At 40.9% G+C, this 13,725-nt stretch overlaps 1 protein-coding gene across 4 annotated transcripts; it reads right to left on the bottom strand.

The window, feature by feature from the left end:
- Window positions 1-1,258: 1,258 nt before the first annotated feature.
- LOC130172945 (grainyhead-like protein 2 homolog) lies at window positions 1,259-13,465 on the bottom strand. Of its 4 annotated transcripts, none has more exons than XM_056381931.1 (15): window positions 13,161-13,465; window positions 12,236-12,422; window positions 11,705-12,139; window positions 11,527-11,582; window positions 10,411-10,663; window positions 10,133-10,244; window positions 8,705-8,799; window positions 5,626-5,784; window positions 5,436-5,493; window positions 5,033-5,217; window positions 4,830-4,867; window positions 3,455-3,546; window positions 3,202-3,287; window positions 2,952-3,016; window positions 1,259-2,503 (listed from the first exon to the last, which is right to left on the bottom strand). In XM_056381931.1, the coding sequence occupies exons 1-15, from the start codon at window positions 13,172-13,174 to the stop codon at window positions 2,389-2,391; spliced, it is 1,950 nt and encodes a 649-aa protein (XP_056237906.1). In that variant the 5' UTR covers window positions 13,175-13,465; the 3' UTR covers window positions 1,259-2,388. The 4 variants fall into 4 exon arrangements, with proteins under 4 accessions (XP_056237906.1, XP_056237907.1, XP_056237909.1 ...); XM_056381932.1 differs by having other exon boundaries at window positions 5,033-5,172; XM_056381934.1 differs by having other exon boundaries at window positions 10,513-10,663.
- Between the last annotated feature and the right edge of the window lie 260 nt (window positions 13,466-13,725).

The raw sequence follows: 13,725 nt of genomic DNA, 5'->3' as shown, positions 1-13,725 counted from the left end.
TTTGAGCTAAAAACTAATGTCATAATACTAGGTATTTGATCATAATCAAACGTACTGGAATAATAGATTTTGAGCTGATAACAGCACTACATGAAAAGTGGGGATCTGGAATTTTTGTTCCAACTTGGTGGCGATCCTCCCAATAGTTTGAGACATTTCACTAGGAACCAAAAATGTCAACCTCATTGTGGCGCTAGTGGTTAAGTCAGGGGATCACCAAAGTCAGCAGGATTCGTCCTCTGGGAACCATCAGTGTCTATACAAAATTTCAGAATAATCATTCCAGTAGTTGTTGAGTTATGGATTGGTCAACACTGCCTTCTCCAAACACTGTGAAAGCTTTGACAGACCCACACCATCCAAACTAGTCCTGTAATTTTCAGAGTAGTAAAATGAAGACTTTTGCCAGTTCAGCTCAATAAAATGAGATCACTGTGACCTGTCCCGCTTTGATCCGTCATTACAGAAAGGAACAGAGTGAAACCGCATGTTTTAAACTGAAAATTGATAGAGATCACAGAGATACATGCCAATAGACAGTTCAGCCAGAAACTATGATCTGTCAACCTCAACCATGAGACTCAGTACAGTGTCACTTATTCCTAATAAGCTGCTATTTCCAGCAGAACAGGCTCCAGGAAGTTAATGTGAACATCAGGAAGAATCCTGTAAAAGTTAACATGACTGTACTTGCTAAATCCATCATGTCATAAACTAGGAGTGCATGTATCAACTTATACATTTCCACACATGGATTTTGTGTGTAGTCTGCTGGTTATTGCTGGCTGCCGTTGACGTAAACCATTTCTAAATGACAGTCTTGGCATTTACGAGCGTTATGGTTCGAAATTTGAAGAAAAAGCCCAGAATTGCATCATTCTTAAGACCAAACTATTACTGAGCAGCTTTATATATTCCTGCCTAGGTATAAGCCATTACTAACATTTGGATTGCCAGGATGCAAAACAAAACTCTTTGACTGACTGGAATACATGTCCAATTAGATCCATTCATTAACACATCAGTCAGCATTTAGAAATGGATACCAACATTTAAAACTGCATTAGTACTGCATGTGTTTTTAATTGTTTATAAGCATAAGTAAATACTCTGCCACTAATAAAACCATTAATTACAACTTATAAATCTGTCATGGAGGGTGCCTTAACTCAACAAATCTGACCTTTGATGCAGCAGAAACTGTTGATTAAAACTGCAAACAAACTGATGTTAGACGTAAAATAAAGAGACAAGTGACTGCATATAAAACTATATTTATTGAATCATTTAAAAGACTGTACATCACAGTGCATGAAGCGTATGAATGATGGAGACGTTGTCAGTGACTCAGGTGTAAACACAGGCAGTGAGCAGGAACAGAGCAGTTAGACCGTTAAGCTCTGATGGTTTGCAGTAGCCTCAGACAAGGATTGTGTAAATGGACCATTTGGGCTTTCTAAGTCCCTAACTGTCATAAATACGACTGACTACAGTCTCGTCAGAGAGAGATAAAGCAATAAACATTCGCACAAAGGAAGCTAAACAGTTTAACAGCATCCTGGAGACTTGCAGTCTTCTTCCATAATGGTGCCTTGTCTAATTATAGATCCTGAGACATCAGCATGTAATCACAACCGTTATTTCACTGGCACCAATTGGAGTAAAAATATGACCAATCAATAAAAAAGATGGACAACAAATAAAAATTAGACAAAGTTCACTTTGACTAAATCGAGGGACCAGAACTACTTTCAAGACACGTCTAGAAATAATTATATACATACAGAACAATAGGCCTTGAACAATATTACCTTGAACTGCTGAGTGGCAGCAAAAGATAAACTTGCTCTCAAGCATCTGATCAAGTCGTTTAAAGACTTCCACCACTAGAAGACGTAGCAGGAAGAACGGCTGAGGCCACAGAGGAACCAAATAGCAGTCCCTGCTGTTAATCCAATAAGGCCACTGTGTACTGTTCTGTCTACTTCCTGTGAAACCACAGCATGCTGCTGGATGGATGCTTTGTGGTGATCTCATCTCAGTCAATTCTCATGAGCTAGTGAAGACTTGCAAAGGTAGTTCGAAAGATTTTTCCCACCTAACAACAAATCCACAATGAGTTCCTAGTGCAAGAACTCCTCCAGCAGGTTGTCTGTTAACAGGTACCACAGCAGGTGCGGTGGATGTGGATTTTGGCCAATGATCCATTCAGGGCAACAAACCCTACTGAGAATCTTATGTGGACGTCAATAAAGACGTCGCTGGTGTCTAATACTGCTAACAATACTCACAATTTTTACATGTGGCGAGGCTAAAGCTTCACCCACCACTGATCACCTCTGTCTGACAATATGATAACTATGAATACAGCGCTGTGGCTAACAACCGTCAGATCTCTGACAGAATCACATGCAAGGTTTCTGCTGAGCTCTCGATGGCCAGGATGAAGGTGTCCTCATTGGAGAAATGCTGGATGATGTTGTCATCCATGTTCACCAGGACCCTGAGGAAGACAATATACAGTGACGAGTTAATCTGATTATTTTAGCCATACTAATGAATGTTCACATTAATGGCTCCCAGACGATGTACCCTAAATATTTTGGTGATCCCCTGATTATTTAATAGCGATGCCATTAGATTGACATTGGTGGTTTTAATTGAAATGTCTTTACAACAATGCACACAATAACACAATTGCCATGAAGTTTGGTAAACTGGATGAATTTTAATAAGTATTGTCCTTTTTGCTGTGAACGACCAACTTGACATCTGCTGAAATTTGTATTTTATGCTAATTACCTAATGTTAGCATGATAACACACTAAGATACAGAACATGGTAAAGATTATCTGATAAACATCAGCATGTTAGTATTGTTACTGTTAGCATGTTAGCATAGCGAGCATGACTACTGACTGTTACTGTTGTTTCTATGGAGCTTGACTCACCCTTTTTTGCTTTTTTGGTAAACCTTGGTCACCTTGTCAACAGGCAACGCATATTTCTCTGAGATCTGTGAAGAAACCGTGTATTTTAAACATGTTGAAGCATCCTGAGGTCACAGCTAAGTGTAACTATTTAGTAAAAGGTTAGTTTTCTAAGATAAACTAATCCTGTTTAGCACAATGGATCCAATGTGTTTTCTATTTCAGCATATTATAGTTAAAACCAAATTACAATCTGACTTTCAATACTCACTGCCTCCATCAGTGCTTTGAGGGTTGGGGTGTGCAGCATTAAGGCATCAAACACTTCATCACACTCCTTCCTCACGTATAGAAGAACTAATGAAGCGTGGAATAAACAAGACAAAAAACATCAATCAATCACTTCTATAAAGTGCTTTACAAGGAGAAGAACCTGACACAGACATGCAGTGCCGCTCAATATTTTACACAAATATTATATACTGTTTCATTCCGGAAAAGAATGAAACATGACATTTACAAACCTCTCCTTTCCTCGTCTACTTTGACCTTCTTGGACTGAGGTGGACAGGTATCTTCCTCAGCAGCACATGACATCCTCTTCACCAGAACACTCCTGACACCCATAAACATACACACACCATTTAAAGCAAGACTATGGCTGTAGTCGAAAAGTCTTTTTCACTTGAGAAGGTTCCTAACTGAGTGAAATGACCCAGAAGTAATTAAGCGGCAGGCATGATAAGAGCCGGTCGAATTCTCCAAATGATGATGAAAGGAGCTTTAATGCTTCCTATCTTATCTCCTTAAGCATAGGATACACTGGACCTTCCTTTATGAAAGGAAAGGAGAAAATGGCGTCCCACAATTCTTTGTCGCTCCAACATTTAAAGTCATGCCCCATTACAGATTGTAGCAGTCCCACATACATGTAGAAACAGTAGAGAACCTGTTCTGTGTTTGTGATGAGATCCAATACTAATGGATGATTGGCTGAGCTCCAAATCGACAAATTAAAATTTCCTCTCTCTCACATCTATCCAGTTAGGAATCATCTTCAAGAACAAGCAACAACAATATCATCATCGTCACAAAATACAATACACACAAATGGCGTTTCACTCCTTGTATATACTACTTGTGTATTCCTTTCATGTAATATTATTTCCACATTTCAATCTTGTTTTGTTTTGGTTTTTATTTTCAACAATATCTATTTCTGTTGGGCTCTGAGTCCGAGTGGTTAAGGACACAGCTCATGTACAGAAAAACAACGCCTGTCAATCGCTCAGGAAACAAACACTTCATCATCATGTAAACCAGCAATTACCATGTCCACTCATGTCAAGTTCAGTTTAGCATTCAGCTAATGTGATTGACATAAAACAGCAGTGTGCTAAAATGTAGATGGGCGGAGCTGGTCTCTTCACTTCTGCTATGACGTCTGTACTGAGAATACTGAGCTTCTTCTTATAGCTACCTGAAGATCCATAGCTAGTGGTGTGTGACACAGTGCTGTTACACACCTCTCGCAGGAGATCGTATCCGCTCAACCCAGGGAACATAGTGCAAGAACATGCGTTTGGGGTGTGGTGTGGGAATGAAAGAGGCGCCATTCTCCATATTACAAGTCAGTGTCCTGTTGTTTTGCATAATGTTGCTTTAAATGATCTGAATTCCTGCTTTAGTGTTTGTTCCTCAGATGTGAAATGGAGAAAATGTATCATCACCATCACATTTCACAATCTGTTTTACCATGACACACACACGGACACTATTTCACCATGGAAAGATCATGAAATATGCACCACTTCCAGTTGTTGCTCAGGGTGTAGTGAGGTACAAGACATGAGCATTTAGAGCAAATCAGTGGTGTGAAAATAATAGTGTGATACTCACCCCTCTCTGTCAACCTCCTCAGTGTTAAAAGCAAACACCTGCAAATAGAGTAAAAACCCATAATGAGTCATGCTGCTAGACTGGACCGGGACTTTTCCTGTGTGTGTCTAAGTGTGTATGTGTATGTATGTGTGTGTGTGTGTGTGTGTGTGTGTGTGTGTGTGTGTGTGTGTGTGTGTCAGAGACAGAGAGGCATCCCTCACCTGCCCTGCTCTCTGCAGGTTTCCAAAGTGGACGTCAGGGATGAAGAGGACAGGCTGGGAGTCCAGGTCTATCATGGTTTTGAACAGTGTGCTTTGAGCCCTCTTAATGGGAGAGGTTTGCCCCAAGCTGCCATTTTTCCCTAATCCAGAGAGAGTGTGAACTTGCATCTGTTGCCAGGCAACCACTTCAAGTACAGATATGATATGGTTTGATTATATTTTCCTGGTTTTTTAGACTTCTGCTGTCCTCTCCACTCCATTCAATCTCATGATTTCCTGGAAAGTGTTTTGTAACCTCATTTCATATCAAGCTCACTAACATTATTTATGTACATAATCAAAATAAATATAATCATTTTCATTATTTAGCCAAAATGAAGAAGAGAGAAAAAAACATTTTTACCTTTCATCCTCTTTCTGAGATGTTTCTTCTCCTCATCACGAAGCTTCCTCTCAGCACCCTGCAAAAAACACAAGAGGGTTGATGGGACAGAAAGTACAAGATATACTTAGAGAAAGTTAAAGCAAAGTCTGAATGACTTGCTTATCTTTAACCAGACCAGACAGCTGACTGTGCTGGCATCCTTCCTCACCTTGTCGCAGAAGACCTTGATCTGAGAATAGGCCCTGTGGATGGGTCTGCTGTTGCAACTGTTGTAGCTGTAGGTGTCAATCTGGATTATCAGAGGCATCCCCTTCACACCCTTCTGCGAGGAGAAGTCTGTGCTCAGACAGTTCACTGAGATAAAGACCTAGGAAACAACAAGACCAGGTCAAAACCTAGTAACAAACTGCTGCTCTACCACACACTGAACAGAGGAGACACAGAGAGGTGTGCCTAGGAAATGCATCACCTTAATCCACTGTTATGGCTAAAGCAGTAATTAGTGAATTAAAGATAATAATTAAGGTATTACTCTATTTGAACATGAAAACCTATTATTTGCCTGTCATCATCTGAAACTTGGTTAGTTTTACAGCCACTCTGGCTCAGATCTGATCTGAGATCTGATCTGACTTAGCTGTGAGATTTTTGTTTGCTAGTGAATCTCGACCTGACCCAAACTGTGCAGTAATGAGTGACACAGGATCACAGCGTCATGACTCACAGCAGCAGCAGCCGCTCAGAGACCAGATGCAAAACTCAGCCATGCAAATGTATCCGACTCTACCACCTCTCAGCTCATTTCTCCCTTATGTTAAATGTTTGATATGCTTACAAATAAGCTTCAAATTTGTGAAAACAAACTTGTGAATGATACTGATTAGAAGAAAGTGTCATTTCTGTAATGAAACTGTGGTTTAATATTTTTCTAGACTGCTCAGTTTTTGGAAACACAAGGTCTCTGCTACATAATCTGTAAATAATGTAGCAGGGCAGAGCTGCAGATCTGCTGCCCTGCTGAGTGGCTGAATCTTTCATACGCTTGTAAGAGAAAAACAGAATTCACAAAATCTCACCAAAATCGCAGCACAATCATTTAACTATTTAAAACTGTTTAAATCAAGTGCTCGCTGTAAACAACTACATATGGTTATCCTCACACATTTAATCACATGATGGCAAAGATTCCCATGGATTAATGATGACATCTGTTTAATGCCGACACAACCTTAACCAACATGAACTACGGATGAAGTTTCCAGTTAAACAGGACCAACAGCCTGAGTAACAGGTCGGCAGAGACACATAACGGTAGAGATTCCTCACGATGGCTCAACAGCGATTTTCCCACTACACAGAATCAATAGCATCGTGCCTGAACCTGCAGACGTGAGGGCTGATTGCTGAAAAGGCCTGAAGCACAAATGAGCCTCCTACACACCTCCACAAATTCACACCTCCACAGACCCAAGCCATTTAAATCTCTCCAGAAGTGGTGAACACATTGCTGCTAGCATCTGGGCATGTGTGTGTGTGTGTGTGTGTGTGTGTGTGTGTGTGTGTGTGTGTGTGTGTGTGTGGGAGGCTTGTTGTGTTTGTTCTTACTGGATGTATGAGCATTCAAATACCTTCCTAAAAAATGAAAAGTTCATGAGGCCACTGAAAGTGGCTGTTTAGTGCCGTCCACTGGACCAGGCACAAACAAACAAACACAAAGCAGTGACATACTGCAGGAAGCATCTCATCTCCCCTACCAATATATTTCACACCCCAGTAAAATGAGAATGATGACTGCTGCCTGGCAACAGCAGAACCATGCTAGAACAAAAAAAAAAAAAAAAAAACTTACCATTTGGAACAAAAATCTCAGGTTTGTATGTCAGAGTCTGATTGGACACCCAACTACATATGTTTGGAAACCAAAATGTCTCGGTGGCACAACACAGAAAGAGGAGGGAAGAATTAGCACTGACATGGGAGCCCACATATTTCATAACGGAGGTGTTCTTTCTCAACCACTTCCACCTTATTTCCAGTAGGATTTGGCCTGTGTGGAGGATTATAACTACAGTCAGTGTGCCGCAAATAATCAAACCACTCTACTCCTCCCTCCCCTCCATCTCCGTGCCTTATTACGCTCCACCCAGCCCTTCATGTACGCCATCTAAGCTAATGCAGGAATCTGGAGCTCACTCACCTGAGAGTCAGCTATAGCGACATCTTCCATCAGCTAATACTAGCTAGAAGCAATGTGGTGCAGACCCTGTCCATGAGGTCTTCAACTCCCACCTCTGGAAGAATTCCCAGCTCCACTTTTGCCCATCAATCTACATTCAGTAACCCATTTAGTGATTCAGATTATCTACAGACTCTAATTTTTACATCAAGATCCATAAATGATTTCCTCAGAAATTGGCTAAAAAAGCCCTATCTTGCAATGTGAAGGAAAATGCTTTTTAAAAAATAAATATATAAATTCCTGGATCTGCCCCTTTAACCAGATCCGCAGAAAAATGAAACGCCTTCTTCCCTGGTTCATCCCTCCACCCAGTTTCGTGCAAATTGGTTTAGTACTCTTTGCTAACCCTGCTGACAAATAAACAAACAAACTCAGACACGGGTGAGAAGGTAACCTCCCTGGTGGAGGTAGCAATTGCAGTGGAGTAAAGGTGTTGGCCAAACAGTAAATATTTATCGGCAAATCCACAAATCTGGAAATAGCTCTCCTTCAATGAGGCTCTTTTGGGAGTTCTCATTAAATCTGAGCTGAAGCCACAATGTCTTCAGCCCAAAACAGCCCGGGGGGGGGGGGGTCAGATGCTGTGGGGGGTGGGTGTGTCTTTCTTTACCACCTTTACAAAAGATGAAATCTAAGTGGCTCCTTTTCCAGGTTTGTTGCCATGTGCCCGGCAAATCTGCAACCCCCGAATAATGACCCAACTCAAACCAAGAGATGCACGGTTTGTCATTGAGGACAAAGGGGGTTGGGGGTGGATGTGGGTCTGGCATACGTTTCATCAACTATTCTAAAACCCTGAGGTGTCAACAGTCCACTGACAAACAGGTGAGTATAGACAGAGAGTCTCTACAGCTTAAGTGTCCTCAGGACAACAATTTCTGGTTGTCTTTACAAAAAGAAAGAAAAAAAGGACAAAATCAAATTCTTAACCGCTTGAGTGTGAAAGTGAACATTTTCACTTTTAGATCAGTCATTTCTTGCTTTGACTTAAACAGCACAATCTCCCCATTCTCCTTTTGCTTTTTTTTTTTTTTTTTTTTTTTTTAACCTTGGCTTCTTCACTGACATCCCATGTGAAAGACACAGCGTTGTAGGCGATTTCCTCCACGTTCCCAATCGTGCAGAAGCTCTCCTTGTAGTCGGCTGCAAGCAAAGTGAAGATCAGAGAAAACTGTTTCAAAACTGTGGCACAAGGAATACAGCAATATAAACAATATGAAAATACTGCATCACATGTAAAAACCCTGTATTCAAAATCCCATTTCATTGTATTCTAAGCAACATACCTAAAGTATCAAAAATAAAAAGTCCTGGTTCTACAGAAATATGCCCCCATGGCTGGTATATTATTATGTATCATATTAATGGATTGTTCATACTGCTATATCAATGCATTTAGCATCTTAGTTGCTTTTTACTGTTGCACACAGTGAAGGTGAAGCTAGTTTGAACTATTTCGAAATAAAAAAGCGCTACAGTTGGGAAGTTTACTCCAACTAAACTACCCAGGCATATAAAACATGACAAGGAGCCCCAACTAGACTTTTTTGTATCATTCGTGTCATAAGTATCACAAAGCAAAAAAGGCTGAAAGCCACTGGTTTAATCTCTAACAACGCACTGAATTCTATAAGATCATTATATGTTTTTAATGCAAAATCATAATCTGTAAAGAAACTATAGCTGTCAAATTTATGTAAAGGATTAAAACTACAGTATGTCCTTCAAAAACCTTGTGGAGTAGAAGTATGAAGTAGCTTTAAATGGAAATACTCAAGTGAAGTACAGTAAAGTACAAGAGCCTAAAACTTGAATATATGTACTTAATTACTTTCCACCACTGTTCAGCTGCTAGGAGACTGTTCTGTCTTTAAATAAAATGTTTAGACTCATTATCAAGTGAATCTTTAACCATCTATATCATAATCTCGCATCTTTTCACAAGACAAAAAAAAAGTTCCAAATTAGTAAAGATCTCCACACTGCCCTTGTTACCCCCCTAAAACACCCAGCCTCTGCTCATGCAGGCTAATTTCTACCCGCCATGGTATTGGCATGAACTTGCCAAAGACAAAACCACCATAGTGTTTGACACTCAATTCCATCCAGTTTGAAACCACAGGTTGAGGCCTGTCTCTTGCTGATTGTACAGGATATGGCCTTAGTCCAGGCCCCCACCTATTTCTCCTGTTAACGTCTATGCAAATGCAGACCCATCTTGTCACAGAACTCCTGTGAGAATCGAGGACTGACAGTTATTCAAATAGTGACAGGATTCCCCCATGGAAGCTCCTGTAGGTTTCCCACCTGCTTACTGTCTCTTTACCTGCGTGGGTTTGTGCATCTGAGGAGTCAAAATATCTATATTCATATTCATTCATTACATAAGTGTGAGTTTTTTTCTATCTGGATCTACTCCCCATCTGTTCTACTTATAAACCCCATCCAGACAGAAGTGTAACAATAATCATCTTACCAATGTCCAGGACTCTCTGTTTAGCTGTGTGCTGACGGGAATGCCAGTACTTCCAATTCTTCAGCTGCTCGTCTCTGCACTTGTCTTCCCCAAAGACGACCATGATAACACTCTGCAGTGCAAGATATAGTATAATGAAAAATTAAAGTGAATAAAAAGTAAATATAACATTTCTAGGTGTGAAAAGGTTTCATGCTACTGAACAATAAGCTAACAGTTTAATTTTCAACCTCTACCTTTACACTTTCTCACCATTTACTGTATCTGCCCTCCCTCACCTGTACAATACTGTCGTGCTGCCGCTCAGAGCCTCCCATGGTGCATTGCTCACTACTGGATGGGCTCCCATCAGGCCCCTGTGACAGCGTCGGTCGACTCACCCGCACTTTGCCTCTGTGCTGACATAGGGATGATCTGAAGCCGGTCTCAGACAGTGTCAAAGCGTAGAACTGGCCCCGGTTCAGGTAAGCCATGGGTCCTTCTCCTCGCCGCAGCGACATGCTGGCCTCCAGACTGTATTGGAAACTATCACTGTATGAAAATAAGCATGTGAGGAAACGTTTGACACCCCATCATGGAGACAGTCTCTCCTCTGATACAAGAATAAAACACAGTTTTGTATTTACAAGTAAAATGAGCACAAATGGTGTTAACATTTTAACAAAAAACAAATCAAATTAGAATGAATTCTGAAGATGTGTTTTCTGAGAGGGCTAAGTTGTTTGGAAGTGGAAAGGGTTTGTCTTTAATTTACAAATGGAGCATTAAAGAAGGTTGTTGTAGCAAGAAGAGCTTCGAATGAATCAAAGATACTTTGAGGTGCAATAGCATAGATGTAAGTATTATAATATTGTATATATTTACTATCTTCACAAGCCTGATACAACGCAGAGCTCCACTTTTGTCCTGAAACTGTGATAAACATATGAATGAACCACACCCACGTTCCACCCTTACCATGAACACACACACTGTAGTTTATTTTGACTCAGGGATAAATACACCATCCTGCGGTTGTACAGCAAATCATTTCAGTTGAAAATGGTCCCCAACAAGTTCACCATTTCCTCCTGTTTGAGTTATGTTTGTTAAAAACTACTATGCCCAGCTGTTTCAGGGAAATAATCTATTGAAAAATATATTATTATAATATATATACATATTTGACCCACTTTCTTCAGTAGGAATGAATGGGCTTGGGGCGGAGAGCCACAGAACAACATAATTAACACATTGTTGGTCTTGGTCTTTTCATGGGACATGAACAAAGATATAGACTATAGCTAGTCTTCTGTATCATTTGCATGCACATTAAACCAGTGTAAATCTTTTGGATTTGTAGTGTGTCTATCTACATGTTCAGTGTATTTGTTTGTATCTGACTTTCAACTCACACGGGTAGGCTGTAGTGGAAATCACCATTTCCTGAGGAAGGACTTCTGTGGTACATCTGTGAAAGAACATAATATGCGCCATGTGTTTCCAACGGGAAACTACTCATCAAGCAAAAAATCCAAACAATGTGACTATGACTTATAATGCAGGACATAATGCCACCTCCACCTCACTCACCTCTCCCTCCACAGTATCCTCGTACGTGCTGTCTGGAGTGCTTCTCTGATCATCTTTCAAGTACCCAGAAAGGGACAAATCATAGCAGCTCTGCTCGTAAACCATCCTTATCCGGTCTCTGGGATCTTCCAGACAGGAACCTCCAGAAGAGGACACTCCCATGGACGTCTGGCCCTCTGTCTTGACCAGAGCAAGAGCTGCCCCACCTTTACCTTTACCATCTCCTGCTCTGCTCTCTCCTGCAAGGCTGGTAGTTCCGTACCTGCAGCCCTGATGTTCTGTGGTGGTGCTATTGTTTAGAGAGAGGTTGACAGGCACGGATCTAAGAGCCTGAAGATGGTGGTCTAGTATTTCCAAGTTCCCACAGTTATTGGGTCCAAGAGCGGAGGGGTCTGTGGGTTTAACACCGCTGGAGGCACGTCCCCTCTCTCTGACCTGACGGGGTTATAGCAAACACAAAATATAAGATCTGAAACACTGTGTGGAAATTGGCTTTTTATGAATTGGTCTGTAATGTAAAGCCTTCCACACCTTGTAGTAGTCATAGAGCAGTCCCAGAGCTGCTGCACTGTCCTCATCTCCATTGATGCTCATCATGGCCTTAGTGGCCGCAGTCAGTGGGTTCTCCAGGTAGCTCCTCCATGCCTCGTCCTCACTGTTGAACACCCTGCCTGAGGGCACCGACACTTCATTCGGTATCACCACCACCAGCCGTTTACTGAGAGGTCGACAGGACAATGGGAAGAGACAATAAGCCGTGTTGTTACTGCAAATTCAATCTGTCATTAACAGAGGCCACGTCTGCCAAGCCACCAAGTCTGCCCCAGGCTGTTTCTCACCAATCTACAATCTAATAGCCCGGTCCATGTGAGGTGTGTTTATCTAAGTTCACTGAGGAGTAACTGCTTCTATATACCACATTTAAATAACAGAAAGATATACTGAGAGCTGATCAAAATTAAGAGTTACTTTTTAAATATCCCATTTATAAGATATCATCCAAAGAAGCTGGTAAGTAGTGATATTGTTTGCAAGACCTCAGTTTTAAAAAGGCACATACTGTTTGTTTATATATATATATATATATATATATATATATATATATATACACACACACACACACACACACACACACAGTTTTTAATATTTACACAGTTAAGACCAATCTTTATCAACAATTATAGTACATCACTGTAATATTACCATTATATTCATTAAGTAATGTATGTGTCTGTGATGCATTTGCCACCATTTAATAAAAATGACTGCATGTCATATAAATGTAGGAATAAAAAATAGAGATCATGCATTTTTAATCAAATGGGAAAGGTTCTGTTCTGCATATCCAAAGAACAAAGAGCCACACACAAGACAATTCAAATATTTGAAGCACATAAAAGAACTGGAGTAAAACTGACAAAACATATTAACTGTGATATTAATGCGTCTCTCCTACCTGTCCAGATCCATGCTGCCTCCAGGACTCTCCGATGTTGTCTAGGACTTGCTTGAGAAACTGGACTTTCTAGTTAGTGCAGGTAAGTTTCTGTGGGAGACTGAGAAAACTAGGCCGACAAGAGGCGGGCTGTATTTAACCTCGCAGTCAAAACAGCCAATGAAATCATCTGTAACCGAGCGCACTAAGATATATTGGACTGTCTTTGATAGCAGGTCAATTTTGAGGTTACGCATGGGCTAGGTTTGTATTCTGGTTAGAAATTGGTAAATTAAGAGAACCTGAAGAGGCAGGGCAAACAAGGAAACGAAGATCTCCTTGCTGATTGGTTAGATGTTCGTACACAGCTCGTACAGTCGTTCCCACATTGGTGAGTCAGCGGCGAAAGGCGTTACCTGAGATGAGGCAGAGGTGCGCACGCCAATGTTCAAATTCAGTTTATGTGCTAAAAAGTGACTGGTGTCCACGGGAGCGCGCACCTTGATAAAGCTGCATCGCCCAGTTTACGTATAGGTCTATAGCTGTTTTTATCTGGATCAAACACTCATAACGTGCAAATACAAAC

The sequence above is a fragment of the Seriola aureovittata genome, chromosome 7 (genome assembly GCF_021018895.1).
Source record: "Seriola aureovittata isolate HTS-2021-v1 ecotype China chromosome 7, ASM2101889v1, whole genome shotgun sequence".
NCBI lineage: Eukaryota > Metazoa > Chordata > Actinopteri > Carangiformes > Carangidae > Seriola > Seriola aureovittata.
The sequence above is the reverse complement of the archived record's forward strand: the minus strand, read 5'-3'. Positions and strand labels throughout refer to the sequence as shown.

Coding starts and splice junctions, on each gene's coding strand:
- LOC130172945 (XM_056381931.1), bottom strand. Junction 10,245..10,410: donor AGCACGACAGTATTGTACAG/GTGAGGGAGGGC, acceptor CTTGCACTGCAG/AGTGTTATCATGGTCGTCTT. Junction 5,785..8,704: donor ATGTCAGTGAAGAAGCCAAG/GTTAAAAAAAAA, acceptor GTTGTTTCCTAG/GTCTTTATCTCAGTGAACTG.